Source organism: Hippocampus comes, unplaced genomic scaffold (genome assembly GCF_001891065.2).
Source record: "Hippocampus comes isolate QL1 unplaced genomic scaffold, H_comes_QL1_v1.1 scaffold562, whole genome shotgun sequence".
NCBI classification, from domain to species: Eukaryota; Metazoa; Chordata; class Actinopteri; order Syngnathiformes; family Syngnathidae; genus Hippocampus; species Hippocampus comes.
The window spans coordinates 168,163-187,951 of record NW_017805537.1 but is presented as its reverse complement, the minus strand read 5'-3'; the positions used below and the strand labels follow the sequence as shown (position 1 = coordinate 187,951).

The 19,789-nt window shown below is 43.7% G+C and overlaps 2 protein-coding genes across 2 annotated transcripts in view; both read left to right on the top strand.

Annotated features, from left to right (window-relative positions):
- Nucleotides 1–82: 82 nt before the first annotated feature.
- On the top strand, nt 83–11,716 carry reps2 (RALBP1 associated Eps domain containing 2). Its single transcript, XM_019878325.1, has 18 exons — nt 83–211; nt 1,088–1,211; nt 1,821–1,936; nt 2,446–2,554; nt 2,664–2,783; nt 2,875–2,938; nt 3,634–3,796; nt 4,187–4,240; nt 4,724–4,799; nt 4,944–5,018; nt 5,283–5,334; nt 5,435–5,574; nt 5,657–5,718; nt 5,898–5,957; nt 8,258–8,344; nt 8,441–8,556; nt 9,536–9,641; nt 11,524–11,716. The coding sequence occupies exons 1-18, from the start codon at nt 83–85 to the stop codon at nt 11,602–11,604; spliced, it is 1,734 nt and encodes a 577-aa protein (XP_019733884.1). The 3' UTR covers nt 11,605–11,716.
- Nucleotides 11,717–16,277: 4,561 nt separating this feature from the next.
- LOC109520839 (Nance-Horan syndrome protein-like) overlaps nt 16,278–19,789 on the top strand; it is a 47,960-nt gene continuing 44,448 nt past the window's right edge. Inside the window, 1 exon segment of the mRNA XM_019878359.1 lies at nt 16,278–16,791. Within this exon segment, the coding sequence (XP_019733918.1) occupies nt 16,485–16,791 (307 nt within the window). The 5' untranslated portion in view covers nt 16,278–16,484.

Below are 19,789 nucleotides of genomic sequence, written 5' to 3'. Positions count from 1 at the left end.
TTTTATTAGTGTGTTGCTGTGACTGGTTTCGCTGAGTTATCAGGAATATAAATAAAGGCAGCTTGAACAGATTTGTGGCTTAATGCCGGTGTGGGTTTTCCGGGGGTCCGTTACCATCCTATTGTGTCTCTTGGTGTGCTCCAGCAGGAAGTTTGGCACGGAGCTTCTGCGGCTTCCTTCCTTGATTGACAGCAGGCCCTTTGGACCTCAGGCAGGATGCGTGCTGGGTGACTCTTGTTCTCGCGATCATTATTTTGGAAATGCGGCTTTTCCGACTCAGATTTTCCATTAAAAAGTGGTAGTGCGCCACCTCATGTGTTTTTCAAGTCTGGAGGTGAATTCTCAGTGAATTAGTTTTTTTTTTGCTTTGTTGGGAATGTACTTCAGACGCTTCACCTCTTCATAACATCAGTTCACGTGGTGACCTTGCAATGAAAATCAAGTTGTCTTTTGTGTTTTTTGCTCCCGTTTTCAGTCGTGTTGTGCAAGTGTTTTGCCAAATTCTTATTTTCTAACCATAGCTCCCAAGAAAATGATTGTTGAGATGTAAATCCAGTCACAGAGTCTTTTGTGAGAAATCTCAATTCCCGGATCGCATTCCTGTTGAGCGGATGAACTTTATTAACCTTTCACAAGTACATATAATGAGGTTATTGTTGCTAGCAGCCCAACAGCGGAGAGGCCGGCATTTGAACAGGGGTGTGTAGACTTTTTAGCGCCACTGTAATCCTTTTCCGTCGCCAGTCCCTCTCTTTGGATTGACCTCCCGCTGAATGTTTGGCGAGCCCCCTCGCTGCTCATCTTAAAACTCATTTTGTCTCAGGATGAGACTTGCGTTTAACTGTTTTTGTGCTTCCTGCTGTATTCATTGTTAATTCATTGTTGTTGTATGAATTATTTTTGCTCCGTGTACATCACTTTGTACACAGCAGTGGTTATTTTAAAGCGCTCTAGAAATACAGTTGAGTTGTCATCACCCCTCGTCTTTGCTATCGCTTGTACTGTCACTCCAATTTCGCCATCGGGTTTGAACTCCCAAGATCTGATTGCCTTTTGATGCAGATTTTTTTTCCCGACCTCTCCCCAGGTGACAGAAGTGTGCGGTGCAAAGAGCCTGGGCTACTTTGGCACCGCTCAGTTCTACGTGGCCCTCAAGCTGCTCGCCGCCGCCCAGGCCGGCCTGCCCGTCCGCCTGCAGAGCACATCGGCCAGTAAGTCTCCAGAGGAGATCAAGAGATTATTTTCAACCTGACGGGATTGCGGTGTAATCTGGAGGCGACGCAGGTCATGCGTGGGAAGAGCTCGGCCTCGTGCTGACGGCCATCAGCAATCGGTTAACATCTTTTGCTCACTCAACACTTAAACGTCGCATTTATGTCATTTTTAAGCGATGCGTGGTTAAAAATAAGTACAAGGCAGCGTGTAAATGTTGGCGGGCAAGTCACTGTGAAGCACCTTTTCGCATATGGTACTAATGTTTTGGGAAGTGCGTGGCATTGTGGGATGTGGCGGCCATTTTGGGTCAGCGGTTTCCATGGTGAACGTTCGTAAACAAGGATGAGTGCGTCGCGCAGCGTGAAAGATGACGTTCAAATGCAGGGAGCCTCACGTTCTTTTTACGTGTCTTTGGGTGCACCGATGTTAACATATTTTTTAAATCTATAATTGTTACAACAGTACACATGGTATATCTCTCCAAACCAAACTGTACAGCAAGATCACAGACACAAAGGCCGTTCATGTTTAGCTGTTACTTCTTTGTCTTTTTTTTTTTCAACTGCACTACGATGAGGCCTCCTAAAAACACGTCTCGATTGCAGATCTACCTCTGCCCAGATTTGTGGGGATCACGACGGAGCCAGAGATGAGATACGTCGCCAACACGCCCGGCGGCACGAAGGCCCAGTGCGACAGGAGCCGATATTTGGAGCAGAAGGTAATCTGGTTTTCCCGCCGCACGTCCTTATACTCACTTCTCATTTCATGTACTTTCATGTCAACCATATCGGATATCACACATTTACTTTTGGCCTTGCATAGCCGTCCATAGAGCGGTGCTGTTTGTCATGTCACTCCCAGCAAGTCGGCCAATCAACACTTTGAGAATGAAGATAAAAAGAGACATTCCGCACCGCCAAAAACATTAAAGCAGAAAGTGCCTCCATTCTGGGAGATTAGCGGAGGACAAAATGTTCCACTAATGAAGCGTGAAGACACGTTGCGGCAACTGCGCACGGACAAAACGAACATGACGCAAACTGTTTGAAAAGTGGAATAGACTTTTCACCACGACGTCACACGAGGAGAAAGAGCCTTCCACTCATAAACAAACAAACTTCTGGCGTTTGACCGAGGCAGAGCGACTGAGAAAACAGTCTTGAATGCTCGTTTTTGTCATCATTTTTAGTTCAGGTCTGCAATGTGTTTCGTCTCCCGTTTCGAAAGGAGCCGCCACCGCCGCTGCCTGGCAGCTCGCCGCCTTGCTCCCCGCTGGCGTACCACACCCACCAGTACACCACGCCAAAGGAAAGACAGATGGCCGAATCGCACATGGGTATGCCGTAGTTCTCGTAAACAGCTCGAGCTTTGAGTCCAGAATATTCTGGGGGTTTAGCCTCCAATTTGGACGCTGCACTGAATCGCTCAATCAATGTCAACTGTAGAGAAGGGGGACCAGCGGGAGTGTGACGATGACGACATCTGGAGGATCACAGAGGAACAGCGGGAGTATTACACCAATCAGTTTAAAAGTCTGCAGCCTGACCTGGGGGCTCTAATTCTGGGTATAACGACACCCCCCACCCACAACCCCCAAATTTACTTTTTACATATTATCCATACAATATTCACTTAAACGTAACCTTTTGTTTTCAGGTGCTGTTGCAAAGAACTTCTTCACAAAGTCCAAACTTCCCATACCGGAACTGTCACACATTTGGCAAGTGACACTTTTACTCTCTTTATTTATTCTATTGAGTGAAATTCAGTTAGAGACAGGTTTTAATTTAAAAAGGTGGTAAATTATTTGGACTAAAATGGGGAGGCTTTTGGAAGCTAAACATAGTACACTATGCTCTCTATTCAGCATGCTAACATGCTAAAATACATGTAGCTTGTGTTCCTACATCCTTGATCACAATAAAATGGACTAAAAGAGATTAGGGACATGACATCATCTCATTTTCGTCGTACCAACTCGTGGCAAAATACGTGAAGTTGTCAGCCGCTCAGGACTAGCTGCTAAGTTAGCCGAGACTGCTTAGATCACCATCATTTTCTCAACTGTGTTTTGTTTTCTTGTTGTTTACTGAGTCTTAGTTGGTATGCTTATGACAGTGACTCTTAAACTGAGTCATATTTTGGGCAATGTTACTTGGAATTGTCTTATTGGATGGTTTGAGCTCAGTTTATTAGCATGTTTTGTCTAAAGCAGTGATTCTCAAAGTGAGGGTCCCCCCCTAGTGGTCTGCTGAGGAATCATTGCCGCAGTACTGCTGAATTGTTTAATTTTTAAACTCAGTGTTTCTTTTATGGTTCTTTTTCTTCATTAAAAAATGATTCAGTTCCAGTTAAGATTTACTGTATTTCTTGTTTACAGTTTCTCAACCTTTTTCGAACTGTCGTTTCTCTCAGGGAGCTGAGCGATGTGGACCGGGACGGCGCTTTAACCTTCCCAGAGTTCTGCGCCGCCTTCCACTTGATTGTGGCCCGCAAGAACGGCTATCTTCTTCCCGAAAGCCTTCCCCTCGGCCTGCATCCCAAACTCGGACCACCAGATGAGGACGGCCCCCCTCAAGTATGTCAACACAAGTTTCATTCTACTCCCATTTGAATATAACTATGTGTAGTTAACACAACACATAGCTTTGCTTTAAATATGTTCGTTTAGCTTAATGCTAACAAACAATGCAAAATACTATGGACAGGCTCATGCTCAGCATCTGTGTAGTGGTGTGAACTCTTCAAGGATGGATATTCAAACACAAATGATGGAGCTATGCATGAATGTAGATATTTTAACCCGACTCACAGGCATATATTCTTTATCCTCTGTAAAGAAAATGACGCCATAGAGGTCGGTATGACCCCGGGCCTTGAGTTTGACCTTGAGAGGGTCACTGACGATTTGCTGACAAGATGTGTGGTGATGGTTTAAACTCACCATTTTATTTTATTTTTTCCTCAGCGTGCGCAGCTTCTGATCGTCTTTGACGATGGCGGAACAGGAGTTCGTAAGAAGGTATACCCACATGCACGACGTGTCCTTGAATGTACTGTGTCTCATTGATGCCTGCAGGGGGCGCCATTTACATTATCGGCTCACTCCCATTGACCATTGTGTCTCTTTGTAGAGATTCTCAGTGTGATAGGCGGTACGGAATTTGGCATGTTTTTTTTCTGTTTTGTTTTTTGACCATCAAATTTCAAACGTTGAGGTTTCATTTATTTATTCATTTATTTATTTTGTCACGGCACACTCCCTCTAGTAGTATGCGAACAATGCCGCATTAAAAAAATCGGCAGTACAGAAACTAAAGCTAATACTAACACTAATAAAAGCTAATCTAAACCTTTTTAGATTTAAAAAAACATCTAAATTCATAAAAAATGTACCTCTAAAAAGTAGTTCAAACTAACTGCATTCAGAAACAGAAGTCTAAAGGAAATAAAATCTAATAATAACGATTACAAATTTGTGATAACGCTGACATGTCGGTTGTAGGATCAGAACATCAAGTTCCCAACAAGTGTGGCTGGGGCCAAACAAGATTCCAAAGAAGAAGCCTTCAAAAAACAAGGTTTGTCCAATAACTATTCATTTGAAAATAAGAGCTACAGCCCTCCCCGGAGAGAAAAATTGCTGGATGACGAACGGCGATTCATTTTGCACCGGCGGGCTTTCATCTTGCCTGATGATTTTGCTGATCATTGTCATCCTGCAGAATGCACTTTCAGGGGCGTCGAGACATTAAAAGAAGGAGCCACTCTGCAATTTGCCACCTTTACCCACAGGCCAGGTAATTCAAATAAACGATTCATTCTGAATAATTTTTTAAAAAATCAACACTAAACGATTCATTATGAATAATTTTTAAAAAAATCAACACTAATCAACCACAACATCACATACAATGCTCATATTTTTTGGATGGATTATTGAATATTAAAAATAATGTTAAATGGATTAAAAATGATGAAACATCATTCACAAAATGTGAAGAGATGATGAGGACGTTTTTGTTGTCGTCGTGCTCTGAAAGCAAACGTGCTCCTCCCGACAGAGCCGTCCTCTCAGGACCTCGACCCGCAAAGCAACACGAAAACCCGACCAAGGTTTGGATGGCCGTGGGGAAAAAAAAAAAAAATGAATGGCAGGCGAACTGGTTGAGCTGCGGCGTCCGCTTCACTTGTGGCACGTCTGTCCCTTTGCAAGGTCCTACTCCAGCACTTCCATTGACGCCGCCATGAGGAAGGCAGAGGAGCCTCCCGCGCCACCGCCTCGACCCCAGAAGAAAAGCCACTCCAGAGCCTCCTCGTTGGACCTCAACAAGCTTTTCCAGCAGGGGGCGCCAGGTGCCTTTCACTCACGGCCACAACTGACCGATGATGACAGTGCTGGTGATACTGAGCGTGATTGTTTTCGTGGGTTTGGAAGGGGCGAAGAGTGGATGGTTGCTCCCTCCTCCAGCGCTGCCTCCCAGACCGTCCGCCTCGCAGGTTTGGAGTGGCAATTGAACAAGCTTTAGTTTCCCCTCAAATGTTGGTTGAATTCCAAATCATATGAACTCGGAAGTGTTTGGCTTCACCACTGTCTGTGATTTTTGTTTTTTTTTTCGTTTGATGTTTCTGTTGTCGTCTCGCAATGCCTGTTGAGTTTTGTCTCTTTGTCGTCTCAGGTTCCTCCGACCCAAGTACAGCAGCCCAACTTTGCAGACTTCAGTCGCTTCAGAAAAGAGGTGAGCGGACATCGGAGGTCTCTCAAAAGCGCCCATCCAAGCCATATTGTCAGCTCATTCATAATAATAATTTGGGAAGTACTCCTCGCCAGTAGTTGGCGCTGTAATAGCTCGGCCAATCATCATCCTCGTCAGAGAGAGATCAAACATCAAAAGTGCTCGCGGAATTGGAACTTTGTATGGGGTGAGTACCCAAAGAGTGAATACCGGCATCCCATCAAGTTAATTTTGTGTAAGAACAAAATAGGAGCCCTGATTAAATACATATGAAATTTTTCCAGACACATAACAGCAACAACAAAAAATTCAACCAAACAGCTTGACACTTTTTTTGTCAAAAAAGTGTATTTTTCCTTCATAGCGTTGACAGGTTCCTCGGAGAAGACGTGATTGATTGTCCGTCTCTGCTTTTTATCCCTCTCGTGGCACGTGGCGCTTTCCCGCTCTGCAGCGCGTGCAGCCCGGCAGGCCTCGACGCTCGTACGCTCGCCCCTGCGGGACAAAATCTCTCCGAGTCATATATGAAGTCACCGGGCTCTTGTGGAACCCGATCTGGCATCACAGAGGCTATTAGCGCCAGGGCTGCTGCTTCGCCGACCCTTTTTATTCCCCTTCATTAAAAACCCAGCGGGCTGGACTGTCCCGAATGGGCTAATAGCTGGTGTGTGTGTGTGTGTGTGTGTGTGTGTGTGCGTGTGTGTGTGTGTGTACTTTCAACTAAAATCAAGACATTGAAAGCGGCCCCTCAGAGAGTGGCAGTGGCGCATTATAGATGTTAAAAATAGCAGTCACCCCTCCCCTCCCCCACGTAAAATCTGTCGGATTTTTGAGCAGAGACATCCAAGGCACCAAACTGCACAACGTCAAAAAGTCAAACCAACTCAAGGTCTCGTTAGGAGTCATTGAGTCTTAGCTGAGAAACGGAGGTCAATGGACACGGATGCTCGCTTTCATTTTCTAAAAACACAGCCAAACTTTTCTTTCCTGAATTTCACGTGGCTCTCTCGATTCTATCTATTAGATTTATGACGTGGCGAACAATGTGTGTTGACTTCTTAGCAGTAAAGAAAACTGGGTTTGTTTCCCCCCCAAAAAATTAAGAAACAAAAAAAAAAAAAGAATAGTGTAATACAGGAGAAGAAATTTTGTATCAAAAAAAATTCAAGCATAGAAATTTAAATTAAATCGAATCTTTCAAAAAAGAAAGCTCCATCTATTCCTCAAGTTCCCTTTTTTTATTTCCCCCCCCCCGATTGTACAGTGAACTGCAGCGCCATGAGCCTGTTTAAGCCATCAGAATCACTGAGAAGCGCTTCAAGCGTGACGCCGCATTGAGGTCAGTTAACTCCTCAACACGAGCGTCTTCAATCCACCCAATCCCTCCCGATGAGAAGGAAACGGAGCCGACTTGAGCTCGCCAGAGCTAATCTCGCGATCGCTGATAAGAAATTCACGTGTAGGGGCGAGCGGAAGTATTTCACGGGCTCGTCGGTTGAGAATAAAGCGCTTAAAGGTGCCTATCAGGACCTTTTTCATCCTGTTCAGAATGACGCTGGGAGCTCTTCATCCGAAAGACCTTCCCTAAATGTACAGACAAGCGCCTGTCCTCATTAAGGTTTGCGGATGAGCTGGAGTCGACTCCTGGCTGAGTTTGGCCGAGGGCCGTGACATCGTACAAACTTGAGGGCGGCAGCACTCGTGAATAAAACCCCAACCTGTCATTTGACCGAGGCGGTGCCATTGAGTCTACAAGCCAAACAAGCTCAAATCATTTTTTTTTTTCTTTCTTTCTGCTCCACTGCCAAGGTTTGCATGTCTTAGGTGCCTAACTTGCATAGACGGGCCAAAAATTCAAATGTCATCCTCCCAATAATGAATCTTTCCCACCATGCTGAGCAGCAATCGTAAATAGTCTTTGCTAATTCTGTTTTATTGTTATCAGTCGTTCGTTTCCTGCCGTGTCATAAAAGTTGTGTGTGTGCGCTTTACTCATTATGATTGCGCAACGCATCAACCTTTTCTCAATATTGCTGCAGTTTAAAATAGGAAATGTAATGAGGCTGAATGTAGTTCCTTCACAAAAATTCTTGAGTAAAAGTTTAGTAAATTGAAATGAGTCTTGACAAAAAAAAAAGTATCACTGGGGTGCAGAAGTCGCTCACTTTTTGCCACCAAGAAGTGACCTGGTGTCTCTTATGAATGAGTAATATGAAAATGTCTGTCATTTGTGTCATTCAACCAAATTCTTATTCATTTCCTGGATTATTTTTATTTTATTTTTTTGGGATTGTGTTTTGCAGGAGGAGAGCAGTGTGAAACCGGAAGAACGCTGCCTATGCTCTCGATATAACCAAAGTACTGAAGACTTGTCCAATGCTTCCCAACAGGTTGAAAAATATGTCATAGCTCTACTTTGCGTCATGTGATATTATTATTATTTTTTTTTTTACTCTCGCCGTGACGTGTCTTGTGTGCCTTTTCAGGAGCTAAATCACAATCAAGCTCCGCAGAAGCCGGTCCGAAGGAAGTTCCGACCTGACAGCCAGAATGTGGAGTGCTTGCCGCCACCGACGGGTTCTTTTCTAAAATCCACTCAAAAGTTAGTCAATCACTATTTCATGCAGCAATATCCCCGCAAAAGCGGCACAGAAGAGGTGAAATATGTGCCTGGCTGTGACCGGTGACTTTACTACTTAAAACAGACAAAAAGCTGATGAAAATATGGAAAAAAATAGTTTTGAAACCTTGTCAAACGTTTGGCCAAAAAGTACTGCAGCCAAATTCACTTTAAAATGAAAAAAAATCTGAAGAGGCAAAAAAAAAAAAAAAAAAAAAAAACTTTAAAAAAAAAAAAAAAAAAAAAAAAAAAAAAAAAAAAATAAAAAAAAAAAAAAATAAAAAAAAATAAATAATCTCTAAAAAAAAAAAAAAAAAAAGAGGATTTTTTTTTTTTTTTTTATCACACATGCAAATATTTGTTGAAATTATATGTCAGGGTTTTTTTTTTTTTTTTTATCAGACATGCAAATATTTGTTGAAATTATATGTCAGGAACATCGGGCTGAAACGTCATGTCACAATTTGGTAAATTTCGTGTTTTTTCCCCACAAATCTACACGATTGGACAGGCCCCACAGGGTGTTATTTTATGTATTTATTTATTTTTCAAATTATTGTGTCGAAAATGGCTTGCTTTGTTTGACGGCGGTGAAACAAACTTGCCCTTTCTGGGGTCTCCCAATTTTGATGGTCAGTGGACCGCAAGCACTTTGTGAGGCCTCACAGCTATTTCGCTTTTACGGGCCCTCTCTAAAATGACTGTAACATATGCGCTCGTGTCTCCAGACGGCTCATTGAAAATCGCATTCCGCATCCGCCACTTTTCTCGGCGTCAGCACGCGACTTTGACTTTATTTATTATCTTAAGGCCTAATCCCGCTCGAAAACAGCTGCTCACAAACAAACGCAGATTGCGGAGGGATTTTTTTTTTTTTTTTTGGGACGTGGCTTTATTTGCACATCTCGCTTTGTTGTTTGGACCCGGACGAGGCTGAGTGAAGTCTGTCTGTCCGTCACAGAACGCCATCCAGGCAGAAGAAGGAGATCCAGATGGCAATCCGCAAAAACAAGGAAACCAACGCCGTGTTGACACGACTCAACAGCGAACTCCAGCAGCAGCTCAAGGTAGGCTGACATTCACCTTTTTCATCGAGCCGTCATGTTGCTTGGGGGATGTGGGAGGACTGATAAGGAAATACACGCCAATCGTGGTTCAGGATTGATCATGACTCGGGTGCTCCCTTTTGATGAAATAACACTCTGCAATGCGAGTCCAAAACTTGCCGACCTGACAGCCAGTCTTTTCTTCCCAAGCACAGCCGTGCGATTTTTCACATTTTAACGTTGTTCCAACACTTCTCGGCCAAACGCGAGAAAGTCCGTCCTACGCTTCGTCGAGTCGGCGCCACTCAAAAGGCGCTCGTCGGTGCCGCCACGCAAGCCTGAGGTCGACGCGGGTCCATGCCAGCAATTTAGCGCTGTTGCATCAAGTACCTCAAAGTGATACTTGAGTATCTTTACAGGAAGCCACTCAAGTAGAAGGAAAGTTACATTGTTACTTCATCAAAAGTGCAGTTGAAATGATTGATTGAATCATTTAAGACAACGTCAAATCTCTACTTGGAAGCTTTGTAGTAAGTGTGGATTCACGTGCCACTGCATTTCAAAATGAGTTGTCGCGATGAGTGGCGGCCAGGTGGAAAGAACATCCGAGAATTTGATGTCCACGCTAATAAATGGTTCTGACGTTCGTTAGCTAATGTACGTACACAGTAATCGCTTGTTTATCACGCGCGGTGGTGGTGGTAGTGGAGGGCGGTGGTTTGGGGGGGGGCTATGTTCCCAAAAGAACGGTAAGTGAAATTTCTGATAGCAAAAGACAAAAAAATCCGATTTAATTCAGTGGTGTGGTCAAATGTTGTCCAATAAGCTAAGTTAGCTAGCATGTGTTAGCCCTGCCACCGCAAAAACTTGGTTTTATTTTAAATGTGTGTATTTTGTTTATCTTATCCGAAATCTACAAAAAAATCCGTTTGAAGCGCAGCATCTGCTCACCTCCTGAGCGCCGCCATTTGTGCGCCATTTCACCGTCGCAATTCTATTTTGTCCTAACTAAGAAGGTTACGGAAACGTGTCATCAAGACAATAATTTTATTTCGGAAATGTGCCAGAGTTGAAAGTAGCCACAAATATACTAACCAAGTAAAGTACAGATACTTAAAATGTGATCAAAGTATAATTAGTTACTGAGTATTCAATTCCAAGACTGCAGTTTATCTGTACGCCCGTGTGCTTGGTACACCTGTCACGTGCCCGCCATTCCTTCTTGTAAACGATCCAGCGGTGAAAGCCTCGGCGCTCTCGTGAGCGTTTGATTGGATAGCGCAACGGCGAAAGGAATGACAGTCATGAGGTCACATCTCCTGCGGGCCCGTTTCTGCGGCGTTCCGCAAGGCTTGTTTGGAATTTGAGAGAATAGCAAGTGCGCGTCTTTATATAGAGACGCGAGCCCGGTGGGAATGCCACACCGGCCGCCGGCATTCTCAACTGTCCACTTGAAAATACGAGACGGCTCATGTCCCAAATGCAACAAATAGCGGATTGGAAACGAGAGAGCTGCGGGTGAAGGCTTCTGCCAAGGCTTTGTCACCTGTTAGAAGCAGGGTTGAGTAGAAGGGGGTCCAAAGTACGGGCCAGGGGCCCGTTGCACACTTTTTTTTTTTTAAATTGTCTCGCCACATGAGCTACGAATACAACGAAACATGGTTCACATCAAGAAAAAAATGTTGAAGGATAGCCCACAAAAATCCACAAGGCATCACATTGGTTTGGAACTTCAAATGTAAAATGAATTTTATTTTTTAGTTCAAAAGCAGAAGCATTTAAAGTGAGAATGACGAAAAACAAACGAAACAAACGAACGCCAGCGCGCACCCAAGGGCGGGTGTTGTGCGTTTCTTGTCGCCAGCGCAGAGGTCATGTGATCCCTCCCTCCTTTTGGCTGCAGGTGGTTCACCACCAGAGGGTCACCTTGGAGACCCAGCTGGACCAACTTCGTCCCGTGGCCTCCACGTCAGCCGGCAGCTAGTTGGGAAATCGAAAGACGTGTGCCCGGCGAATCCGTACAAGTGTTGAAAATCATTTAAAAATATGTTTGGACGAGAAGTGGTACGGTTCGATTTCGGTCCTGAGAGCCCGATCGGGCTTGCGATAGTTTTGTTTGATTGCGTCCAAAGGGGTTCGTACGGGTTTTGCTGTGGCCATCCAATCAGGATGAATTTGCAATTGGGTTGGTTGAAGAAAGTCTCTTTGCTAACATAAGTTATCCAGTTCTTGGAAGAATTGAGATGGACTCTTCCAATTTATTGAATTTGTTGGGGTTTTTTTTTTCTTGTTTTCCGAAAATATACAAAAATGACACAGGCAATTACCGTATGCAATTAGGCTTGCGAAATATTCCAATTTAGATCAGCGCGTTTAAGCTAACATCGTTCATGTTTTTAGCAAGCCGAAATCCGTATCCTGAATTTCAAAACTGCGAAGCAAATGTGCTCGCTGTGCCGTCGTCATCACAAGATGCACGATGACGTTTAATTGATTTTTTTTTTTTTTTTTGTGGGGGCGTTTCCATCGTCAAAATCCGAATTTCTGCCTTGCGCTATCCCACGTCTCGGCACCCTTTCGTTGAAGTGTGAGTTTTCTCGGTTGTTTTGGGCTACTGTCACTTGAATTTTTACACGGCTGACGCAATCCTGATGGCACGTCTAAAACAATCCCGCGGCCAAACGAGCTGGACTACTTTGTGGAAAACATGGTCAAAATTATTTGGGGTGTTGCAAATTGAACTCCTGAGTTACATTTTTGTGTTTTGTTCCGAATTTCGTAGCTTCAGATTTTGTATTTTTACATTTCATTTAGCTCAGCTTCATGTCAAACGTCCCTTTTGTTTTTATCGACTCGTACATGATTATTTCCTGTGTATCTGCCAAACCGTGAAATGCCACGAAGAAGACAAAATGTCGCAAACCAGCACTCGACTCCGAAGTCATGACAGCAGACGTGCTATGCAAAGATCAGGTGCCGCTTTGGAGTCTTCTTATTGTTTCTTCTCACATCGGTTGCGTGTAGAAACGACGGAATGCTTGGGCTGCATGCTCGTGATGTCACGATGATGTCACGGTGATGTCATAACCACTCTATAATTTGTATTGAACTGAAGACTGGAATCAAAGTGATTAATAAAGTTGCTTGTTTTTCACACTTGTCATGTCATATTTTTTTTCATCCCAAGAGGCAAACATTTGGAATATTCCGATGATCTGCAAATTTGGACATTGTTTTTTTTTTTTTGGTTTTTTAGGGGGGGGTTATTGATTTATTTATTTATTCATTTTTTTGGTCGGGATAGGCTCCGGCGCCCCCCTTGCAACCTTTGTGAAGATAAAGGATGAATGATGGATGTTTTTTCATGCTATATAGCTTAAAATATATTTTTAGTTAAAGGGTGCTTTCATCGCAAAAAATATTTAGCTGTTGTTTTAACATATCAATAGAGAGAGGTGCCAAATAAGTCGACTCTTCCGGAGAAGAAGAGAGAAATCTTTTGTTGTTGTTGTTGTTGTTGTTCTTCCAGTGAACCGACTCTGTCCTCGTACAAATGGGAACAGATTCCAAGTTCCTAATGACTTGTTCGGGATCAGGGTCTCTCTTTAGATATGCTGTGATGTATATTGGCCAAGTTCCGAAGCCTCAAGTGACCGCCATCTATTGTTGGCATTCACGCTAATGGGCCTCCGTTGGCGGCTCTCGTCAAACAGCTGGCTTGTTTCTCGAAAGGCAATTAGCCAACCCTCCGATGGCTAATTCAGAGAGCAACAGGAGGAAATGTCAACATGCCGATCCCATCCTGCTTTTAGGGCGACATGGACAGTTAAAACGGCGCAGCGGACGCACGTGGGATGAAAACAGATGTTTTCCAAACGCAGACACAACAAGGCAGCAAAAAAAAAAAAAAAAGTCAAGGGGAGCATTAGCGATGGCCGTATTCCCAGATGCCCCCGCCACCGTTTGTCCCCAATATATCCTCTGACACACTTGGCTCCCTATTAAACACCTCACACGCTAACTGGCTGGCCCGCTAAATGATCAGAGGCTTGCCAACGCGGTCAGCGCATGAAATGATCTGCATGACTTCATCGAAATTTTCACACGTGCTTCCTGTGGAAAAAGTGCAGATGGCGCCATGAGTAAACAAAAGCTCTCGATGTCATTTGATTTGACCACGGCCGAGTGAGTAAGAAAACAAGGGAAATGGCTTCAAATGATTTTTTTTTTTTAGCCCTCGTTGGTCGAATGAATGAATGAAGTCCAAATTCTGTTGTTTCAGAGCGCCTCGTTGTCGGACATGAGTGCATGCACATCGTGCAGAGAAAGACGTGAGAGCGAGAAAGGGATAACTTTTTTTTTTAAATATATAATCTAACCTGACAACCAGCATGTAGACAGACGCTTCTTGCTTGTGTGGCCCTTTCACAGCGCCTCATTGTCCGCCATGAGCGCGGCACGTCACGCAGAGAAAGATGGAACGGGAGGAGGGGTATTTTTTTTTTTTTTTTATATAAAGACTGAGTTGAGAACCAGAGTATGGACAGGAGGCTTTGTGCTGGTGTGGCAGCTAGTCCAACTTGACAGCCCGCGTATGGAAAGACGCTTCACACTTGTATGGCACGTTTCGAGCGCCTCGTTGTCCGAGTGCACACGTCATATAGAGCATTTGTGCAAGAGTGAAGAGCGAGGAGCGGAATCTTTTTCTTTAAAATTCCGACTTGAGAACAAGTGTATGGAAAGGGGCTTCATGCTGGCGTGGTCGCTTTAGAGTGCCTCGTTGTTGCAGGATGAAAAAGCATCTTTTTTTTTTTTTTTTTTTTAATTGTTCACATTTGGCAGGGTTGTCAAAACTCTTCAATTTTCAAGACTAACTTATGTTCACTTTACTGGGCCTCTCCACTAGCGTAGCGTCCGCAGTCGACAGCGCGATGGCGTGATGAACAGCAGGTAGCTGGACCATGAATAGCACTTGCAAGTATTTGCTTGGCATTGCACACGAACAGCTGGGGCTAAATATGACGGCCATTTGTCGCCTCAGAGTTATATACGGGATCCACCGGGGTTAAAATAGTTTGGGGTTTTTCATTCTAGCTAGTTTTCATCTCTTCTTGACCTTTGTTTTTCAAATGTCGTTATCGTTATCAAATCTGCTCTGTTCCATCTCACAGCATGCGGCAATGTGCCTCATTACCGATTTATACTTTTGGGCCAGCAAAGTCCTGACTACTTTAAACGTGATGTAATTCCTTCCCCTGCGTAATCTTCTTGTGGAAGCACTTCCTTCTGTATCGAAATAAGTGTCAGCAGAAAAAAAAGCCAAAGAAAAAGCAAAACGTACCCAATTAATCCCTCAGTGCTCACAGAGCCGAGCGCTCAGATTATCATCTTTTGTGCGGTCAACTTGGACCTTTTGTCCCCCCCAAAGCATGACGACATGGCATCTCTCTGTGGTGCGTCGTGGCGGCCTTTGTCCCCGGCCCCGGCTTTGCAAAGGTTGCATTTCTGCGCTAGCGCTAGCGTTAGCGGCAGACACGAGCGTGGCAACAGGAAGAGCTTTAGCCTGTCAGACGGCCGGGATTTAGATAAACACGCATTCAGCACATCTGAATGAAGAGGCCGCAGCGAAAGATTAACCTCCACACGCGCACAGACGCCCACAGACCACAACACCAACACACCAACAAAATGACCACATGTTGGGGTTTTTTTCCCCCCCAGTACGAGAGGCTCTCTTGCATAAAAATGACGATTCAAGGATGGCACAAGACTGCTCAACAAGAAGCCAACATTAAGTGCGAGAACTCATTTCTACATTTTTTTTCTCAAAAATCAACTCACTCAAAATTTGAATATTATTGAGGTACTATGTTTATCCTTGCATATCATTTCATATATGAAAAAAAAATATTAGGCCTACTTACGTTGTAGTATAGGGCAGTGTAAGTGCAATGAAGACATGTTTAACATCTAGTGTTGAATTTTGATTTTGCAATTTAAAACTAGTCAATGCATATTCACAGTTCTGCACCTGCGAATTCGCATATTCTACCATTATTTTTCCCGATTTTATTTTTTTTAATATTTATATTCTTCTGGGATTTTTTTTCCTCCGAAGAATTGTTTCACATATATTTTTTATTCATATGTCCATCGAGCTCGCTAGCAAGGCACCAGACATCTATTTTAGGGAAGGGACATCCAAATAGGGTGTTGTGTAATTTTTTTTTTTTCGTTCAAGAGTCTCAGAACAAACATTTTCATTTATCTATCTATAAATCCCTCATAAAATAATTTAAATGTGTTTCCATTGTTGCCACATTTTTCTGCCGAAATCTGTGCGCCGTTGTTTTCACGGTGTGACCAAAGACAACACTCGAAGCTTCTTCTAGTTGAGCCCTGTTCTTTCCATTCTACCCATCAACCTTTTTAAAATAAAATAAATCAATAAAATGAGTGAATTTTATTTTTATCGGCCCCAAGTGCTCTCCTCGCGGACCCTTTTCATCGATCTTCGTGTGTTGCTGTGTTTTCCCGGGGTCCGTGAAGGCAGCACGCTGGTCCACTTTTAGTCGAGTCCTGCTCCACCCGATCCGCACCGTGTTTTACCTGCTCCTCCTCTTTGAGTTTTTAAAAACCACCTCTAGTTAGTGTGAAGCTGCTGTGGTGGTGCGGGGGGGGGCGTAAAAAAAGTCAGGCTACATCGGAGGCGGGCAGTCTACAGGAGCGCTTCAGTCCGCCCTCCCAGATGCAACAAGCATGGGGGGCATCTGAAGCCACGCCGAGCGGATCACGGCGGCCCGAGGCGTGGACAGCGTCTGCGCCCACTTTCGCCTCACTTTTGCCGGATTTACGCCGAGCGACATGCCGTTCTTTAAGCGGCTGGTGGAGCCCCGGTCCCTCTGCCGCGTCGAGAGGGGCGAGGAGCGGGAGGAGGGCGACGCGGACGGCAACGGGGGCTCGCCCTTCCACGACCTGCTGTCCGTCACCCATGTGGCGCTGGCTCGGACTCTCCGCCAGCTGTCCGACCTGGCCAAGCACGCCTGCTCGGTGTTCCACGAGCTGGAGGGCGACCTGGCCGCCACCGGCCACAGGCTCCGCGGGCTGCAGCGGAAGGTCGGGCGGCTCCAGGAGACTTGCTGCGAGATGGACCCCAAACAGGAGGCAGTCCGTGAGTACACACCTTCTTCTACTACTCCCAATACTTAAGACGCACTTTCACTGAATTCACCTCACTCGTTTCTTTCAAGTAAGTCACTTTTGTGTGTGTTAAAAAAAGTCGTTTTCAGTCATTTGCTGTTTGTTTTACTTTATGACTGAAATGCATTTGACCCCAGCCCAAAATATCTTTATAAGATACCTACATCAACTTTTTTTTTTTACTCCAAATAACACCGTAAACAATATGATCAAAGAATTTTCCAAGCACCATCGTCCTGACCAAGATTCAGATACTGTATTACAGTGGGCCTAAGTGTTCTTGAAAATCAGGGCTCACGCAAGGGGGCTTTGCAACAATAATGATTAAAAAAAAAAAAAAAAAAAAGACCTGTCATCTTTCACGCTTCAATAATTTTACTGAAACGATGGCAAGGTTTCCACCTAATCACCATGCTGTCCTCCTTTTTGGAACTCTAAATGATCAAAATTCACCGGGCACTGTTGTGTAAAAAAAAAAAAAGTGCAATGTTGATATTTGTAGCTTTTAAATATAGATTGTCTTAAAATGTAACACGGATAAAAGGGGAAAAATATACCCCCATAAATGCTGAGTAAAAAAGTGTTTTCAGTCTAAAAGTTAAATACAACTGAATTGTACTGAGCCCGATGCACCACCCTTTGAGAATCAGTGCTCCATATCCAATTCTAAACTACAGATCTTTTTAAAATGTATACCCTGCATGTCTGATAATAATTAGTGGCCCAAATCTCAAAATTTTTCTAACAATTTTCTCCTCTACCATAGCTTGAAAGTTGTTGAAATGCTTGTAAAAAGTGCTTGGTGGCTCTGCCCTTGGAGCTCACCTCGCTCGTTTCTTTCAAGTAAGTCACTTTTGTGTGTGTTAAAAAAGTCGTTTTCAGTCATTTGCTGTTTGTTTTACTTTATGACTGAAATGCATTTGACCCCAGCCCAAAATATCTTTATAAGATACCTACATCAACTTTTTTTTTTTACTCCAAATAACACCGTAAACAATATGATCAAAGAATTTTCCAAGCACCATCGTCCTGACCAAGATTCAGATACTGTATTACAGTGGGCCTAAGTGTTCTTGAAAATCAGGGCTCACGCAAGGGGGCTTTGCAACAATAATGATTAAAAAAAAAAAAAAAGACCTGTCATCTTTCACGCTTCAATAATTTTACTGAAACGATGGCAAGGTTTCCACCTAATCACCATGCTGTCCTCCTTTTTGGAACTCTAAATGATCAAAATTCACCGGGCACTGTTGTGTAAAAAAAAAAAAAGTGCAATGTTGATATTTGTAGCTTTTAAATATAGATTGTCTTAAAATGTAACACGGATAAAAGGTGAAAAATATACCCCCATAAATGCTGAGTAAAAAAGTGTTTTCAGTCTAAAAGTTAAATACAACTGAATTGTACTGAGCCCGATGCACCACCCTTTGAGAATCAGTGCTCCATATCCAATTCTAAACTACAGATCTTTTTAAAATGTATACCCTGCATGTCTGATAATAATTAGTGGCCCAAATCTCAAAATTTTTCTAACAATTTTCTCCTCTACCATAGCTTGAAAGTTGTTGAAATGCTTGTAAAAAGTGCTTGGTGGCTCTGCCCTTGGAGCCAAACGATCATGATGATACCTAGCAAGCATTTGTGCTTTTTATGATCATCATTCCGAGATTTCTAGAGTTGCGGACGGTCAAGCGAAATGCTTTTTTTTTAGCGCGACGCCGTGATGTCATGTAGCGCATTGTCAACAAGAGAGCGCCGAATGATGCCTGAAGATGAATACCCGCCTTCAAAATGCTTTTTTTCACGTGTGACTTGTGGGAGAGGCGTGTCCGGGCGGCCTTTTCTTCTTATTTGTCCCATTCATGAAAGTAAACAGGTTGAACTCTGCATGGCTGCCGGTTAAGAATTCATGACCCAGATAACACAGCATGTGGCCAGGCCTGGTTCTTTTAAAACCAAGTGCCCCCCACCCCTTATCCCCCACTATGTTAAGGGAGAGTGTTTTTATGTATGGTAAAGCCCACACGCACACAGCAGGAAGCACTTGGGCATCCCTTCGCTGTAGAAGACGCATAACCACCTGAAATTGCCGCTTCCTCGACATCTTGAAAGTAAAATTCCTCTCTGTGTTTACAAACTATGATTATTATTTTTTTTTTTACATTGTCATATAACCTGTGGAGGTTGACAAAAGGGAAAATGCCGACCCGTTTTCATATCTAGAGCGTAAAAGGCAAGGCGGCTTCATTGCTTCGGGTGCACTTTATGTACAAGACAACTCAAATGTGCTTCACACGAGCCAAAGCACGACACTTAAAAGGAAATCGAAAGAGAACAAAGGTCGCTTTGTAGCTTGAGTAAAATGACCGAAAGAACACGCGTTGACACTATTGAAACACATTTGCCAAAGGAAGTTTGAAAAGCGTTCAAAAGCAAAGGAGAGATCTGAAAAGTAGCTTTCGAAACTGAAAAGACCTCCCACTGAAATTGATTTCTGGAAAGGTTTTAACCTGGATTTAAAAGCATTTCTAATTGGAGCTGATTTCACTTCTGTTGGCACACGTAGAATACAATTTGCATGCAGCATAACAGCGAAATGCCGCTTCACCATGTTTGATTTAAAACCTGACCTGGAACCAAGTTTGGACAAGAGTCCCTTAACCAAACGGTTGCCGTGGTCGAAATGCAAAGACGACATGCCCGTTTGAGCTGAGCAAGCCCATACATGTCCACCCCGCAGACCCTTCCACGCGTTTCTTTAACTTCCGCTGCCTCAAGGTGTTTATCTGTCCCCCATTATCCAAATCTTGCCTGAATGGCAACTGAAATCTGACCTGTCATCTTAAAAAAAGTCGTTCCCCATCGTTGTCCTCTGTCACTTTTCTGCATCAATGGCGCCGACACTGATGGGGGTACACCGTTAAATTTGACAATATTTATGGCCGATGGGACAAAAAAAAAAAAAAAAA